Raw genomic sequence first — 4486 nt, forward strand, 5'->3', positions numbered from 1 at the left:
AACAAAAAAAAAAAAAAAGGTATGAGCACACCAAACTAATTTAAGTTAACTGAGCAGAGAAGTTGATAAAAAACTGAAACATTTAATCCGCATTGTTAAGTATATACCTAAAAAAAGCCATTCACTTTAACCACAACAGCACTTACATTACATAGGGTTAATGAAGTGAGTAACATAGCAATCAAAGATTCAAGCTACATTATACAAAGCGTTGAAACCACAAAATTCTCCAATACATAAACATAAGCTACTCACAATAGTAGTGTGTGTATACATGTAAATGAATCCCTAAAAGTCAGGCTTTTCAAATCAACTACTCAACATTTTTCTGCCTACACCACAGGATCAACGAGAGCACATATCTCCAAACCCTACCAAAAAAAACCTAATTTGTGATTGATGGATCGATCTAAGAGAAACAAATCCGGAAACGCAAATCTAATCTGGAAGTAGAAGCAAATCTAAAGCATGTAAGAAAAAAAAAAGAAGAAGTAAATCTCGTGGTAGTGAGAGAGCTCACTCTGGTAATAAAATCGGTAAGTGAGAGAGTTCAAGTTTCGATCTACCGACACTCAAAAACAATGAAATGAAAACAGACAAAAGTAAAAAGTAAGTTGCTCAGATTCGTAAGAACATCCGCCATTATTTTACACAGCAACCAAACAAAGAAGAAAGAAGGAAACAAAAAACAAACAAAAAAAGAGAAAGACGCAAATCTTGCTCACCAAACGCAGTCCCAGAGCAAATCAAATATCCATTGAAGCAAAAAATCGAAGGGATGAGAGTAGAAGAAGATGATGAAGAGAGATGAGGTCTCACAATAGTTCTGAGATTTCGATTTGCTCTTACACTCTCTATTTTTTTTTTTCTTGGTTGGGGTTGGTTTTGGGGTTTGTGAAGGATGGGATTCTCGGTCTTTGATTTTTTTTTTTGAAGTCTCATGGGTACCCATAACCCAATAAGATAAACCCGAATAGGACTCTCTAAAATGGGTACCCGAACCATTTAAAACCCATGAAATTTTAACATAATAATCAGATCTTTGGGTTTCTTATTTTTCATGGGTCCCGGGTACCCATCGGGTTAAAACACATTCTTAACATCCCTACATAGAATCCCATGGTTTTGTTCCAAAAAAAAAAAAGAAGAAAAATCCCGTGATTTGATAAATTATGGGTTAGTTCAGTTTGATCAATATTGGCTTCCTCTGATCGGACCAACTTTGAAAATCACTTTGGTTTCAGTTGTTTGAATTTCCAATTCAAAACCACTTTATTTTTGATTATATATATAATGTGAGTGCATGGAATGAGAAGGACTGCAGACGAACACAACCCATCTGAAAATGTGAAATTTAGAGGTACAGTATGCATGTGAAATTATCATTAGTTTGGTGGGAATTAATGTAAGAACACTAATGAAATTTCATGACATACATGAAAAGCAAATAACATGAATACACGTACTCTCATATTCTGGCTGCCTTTATATAACAATAAATTAATTAATTAGCAACGACAACAATCTAAAGATCAACAAATAATTTAGGAAACAAATTAAACTCACAACTATGAAAATTCAAAATGTTATTTTTTTTTCTTTCACTGGGAATATTGCAAATCTATTAATAAGTAATCGTGGAAAAGTCAGCATGAATGTCTTTCACTAAACTCCTCCGAAAACCAAGAAAAGAAACAAGAGAATGGAAAAAATATAGAACTAGTAATTGGGAGGAAATTTCGTGGCCACATCTACGAATGAATTCACCTCTACAAAACTTTGATTAATTCATAAGTAGCTAATCTACTTAAAACATTTTCGATAGCTTGATCATGAGAGCATAAAAAAAAAAAAAATGGATAGCTTACATTGTCGTCATCATCATGGCTTAACTCTGGTTCTTGTTCTACTTCATTCCTCTCTCTTTGCTTTAGCTTCAAAGATCGATGTTTCTTACAATGAACGAGGCAGCAGGATCGACGGTGACCAGAAACACGTAGCATGTACGAATCAAGAACCTGATCCCGGTCCGCTAACGCGTATTTCTTGCAATGAACCTGGATATGTTATGACAAAGATCAATTTCGCTGACTATGGCAATCCCACTGGTACATGTGGACGCTTTAGACACGGCAATTGCCGCGCATCAGCTACCATGAGGATTGTCAAAAAGGTTAACAAAAATAGACTAACATTAATGTTGGTTTTTGCCTTGTCCATCGTGTGTGGACTAAATTCATAAATCTTTCAAAGAATCTTAATTATTGGTTATTTGTGCAGAATTGTCTTGGAAAAGCGAAGTGTCAACTTTTGGTCACGGACGAGATGTTTGGTCCGAGCCATTGCAAAGGAGCTCCTATGCGCGCTGTTCAAACCACTTGTACAAAAGCTTAGATTTCATATTTCTCAAGTGTTTTTTCTTTCTTTTTCTTTTTCCCCCTTAGATCTCGTTTTTGGTCAAGTTGTTCTTTTCTCGTTTCTTTGATGCTTGGATATTTATGTTGTCGATCATGTTTCAAATGTTTGATCTTGATCACTAATTCTAACCATTTTTACACATTGACGAGATAAGCACATCTGAAAATTTTCACCATACTCTTCAAAATGGAAGAGAATTTGATAGTGAATTTACGATGCATCGGAGGACGTTAATCAAACTCATAACTGATTATAACTTTATAAGAGTAAGATACCTTCTGTTTGCTCCTTATGGATGTGCAAGCAGCAGTGCATAGAGCTAAGTTTATTTTAATTTAGAAATAATAAATATTTTATCATTTAGAGAAATTCAAGTATTCAACCAATAAAACTATATTTCAGAATTTAAAATAATTATAAATTATTAAATTACTAGAAATAGTTCATAGAAACTTGAATTTTTTTTTTGATGTGAAAAAAGTCTAAAACATTCCATATATTGAAACAGGGAGAATACTTTTTAAAAAATTAGAAATTTTCACTATTTTAAAAATTTTAGGCTAAAAATATACCATAATTCAATCCTGTACAAACTAGATTATTATGCCTACGTATGTAAATTCTTTTTTTTTTTTTTGTACAAATTAAGAAAAAAGCTGAATTTGTATAATATATTTTTAGAAAGTACAACGTGTTAAGATGCAATTTGTCAAAAAGTATCCTTAACAAAAAAGAAACAAATCACTTGGAGAAAAAAAAAACAGTCACAGTACAATAGAAAAAAAAAGAAGAAGATAATAATGACATACTAAAAAGCTGACGTCATAAAGAAGTGGTTGAACCTTGACGTCAACCTTAACCCAGATACGAAAACAACGTCCGTGTGCCAAAAATATTTCATTCGATTCCTTTTTTTTTTTTTTTTTTTTCTAATTTTCGAATCCAATGGACTTGAATCGCAAACACAAGGTATCTCCTCCTCGTCCTTCTTCTTCTTCTCGCGATACTTTTGAAATTGAACCATCTCGACGATGATCGCTTTCGAATTCTCGATCTGAACTCTGCTAATGGCACTGAATTTTTTGTTTTTCTGCTCAAAAATTTTCTGGTTGAAATTGCTAGTCCTAATCTTTCTAGGAAAACTTAGGGCTCTTAATTCTTATAGGACTCAGATTTTGTGGAAGTTTTAAGCTCCTGGTAGTGAAGAAGACGCTTGATATGCCTCAATTTTTTGGAATATTAGACTATTAGAATCGTCTTTCTTCCGAGGGAATTTACTTGTTTTATGTAAAAGTGAAATTAGGGTTGGTAATTGAAAATTATGTTTCGGTTTGCTTCAAAATTGTTGATCAAAGGTTGATTGCATTATTCTTAAAATTGGTGCATCATCAGGTGTCCCTTAGAGGCGCCAGCAGTGGGGAGATATCACGGGATGCTTTGCTTGCTAAAGTGTCTCAAGAGAGGGAGTTACGCAGTTACGCAAGACGTGCTAATGCTGCTGCACTTTATATTCAGGTACACCTCTTTCTGTTGACTTTTGGCTCAACTCAAGTGGTGAACAGTAATTAAAACCGTGGCTATCGTTAACAAATATATTTTGTTGTTTTTAATAATATACTTAAAATCTACGAAGGAGAACGTTTTGTGCTGTTTATATGATTGTTGGTATTGGAATAAGTGGCGCTAAGCTTGGTGTTATCATTTCCAGTACATTTTTTAGGATTATTCTGAGTTGGAATTTCTGGATGTCGCTTTTGGTATAACCTTACATCATTTTCCAATACTTGTAGAGAGTTTGGAGGTCTTATATTGTGAGAAAGAAGGCAGCTATAGAGATCCAAGAGGAGTGGGAGATTTTACTGAGTTGCCGTTCTGATACACTTACCAAAAGTTGGGTATCAAGCACAGTATTGAGACCGTTCCTCTTCTTTATCAGATCTTTGTGTATCCAACATCAAAAGATACATGCAAGAGATATACACTGCATGCAAACTTGCTTTAAGATTCTATTGGAAAGCATCAACTCTAATGGTATTATTTTTTTTTTTTTTTTTTTTTTCGCTTTGAA

The 4486-nt window shown here is 33.7% G+C and overlaps 2 protein-coding genes and 1 long non-coding RNA gene across 5 annotated transcripts in view; 2 read left to right on the forward strand and 1 right to left on the reverse strand.

The window, feature by feature from the left end:
- LOC104791569 lies at window positions 324-909 on the reverse strand. The gene is made up of 2 exons (XR_768926.2): window positions 726-909; window positions 324-371 (listed from the first exon to the last, which is right to left on the reverse strand). It is a non-coding gene; the product is annotated as an uncharacterized LOC104791569 (long non-coding RNA).
- On the forward strand, window positions 1821-2485 carry LOC104791570 (beta-galactosidase 6). The gene is made up of 2 exons (XM_010517490.1): window positions 1821-2173; window positions 2281-2485. The coding sequence occupies exons 1-2, from the start codon at window positions 1856-1858 to the stop codon at window positions 2392-2394; spliced, it is 432 nt and encodes a 143-aa protein (XP_010515792.1). The 5' UTR covers window positions 1821-1855; the 3' UTR covers window positions 2395-2485.
- Window positions 3302-4486, forward strand: part of LOC104791572 (E3 ubiquitin-protein ligase UPL7) — a 6721-nt gene continuing 5536 nt past the window's right edge. For 2 of the 3 annotated variants that reach the window (XM_010517493.2, XM_010517494.2), the window contains exons 1-3: window positions 3303-3387; window positions 3811-3933; window positions 4209-4449. In XM_010517493.2, coding sequence (XP_010515795.1) covers window positions 3364-3387; window positions 3811-3933; window positions 4209-4449 — 388 coding nt within the window. In that variant the 5' untranslated portion in view covers window positions 3303-3363. Of the gene's footprint in view, window positions 3388-3810; window positions 3934-4208; window positions 4450-4486 lie in introns of all 3 variants that reach the window. The other variant, XM_010517495.2, reaches the window with a different exon arrangement.

The sequence above is a fragment of the Camelina sativa genome, chromosome 6 (genome assembly GCF_000633955.1).
Source record: "Camelina sativa cultivar DH55 chromosome 6, Cs, whole genome shotgun sequence".
NCBI lineage: Eukaryota > Viridiplantae > Streptophyta > Magnoliopsida > Brassicales > Brassicaceae > Camelina > Camelina sativa.

What these genes read in the sequence shown, in the direction of transcription:
- LOC104791570 (XM_010517490.1), top strand. Translation starts at nt 1,856, where the DNA reads ATGGATAGCTTACATTGTCGTCATCATCATGGCTTAACTCTGGTTCTT. An exon ending in CCATGAGGATTGTCAAAAAG is followed by an intron (nt 2,174 to 2,280) that starts GTTAACAAAAAT and finishes TTATTTGTGCAG; the next exon opens with AATTGTCTTGGAAAAGCGAA.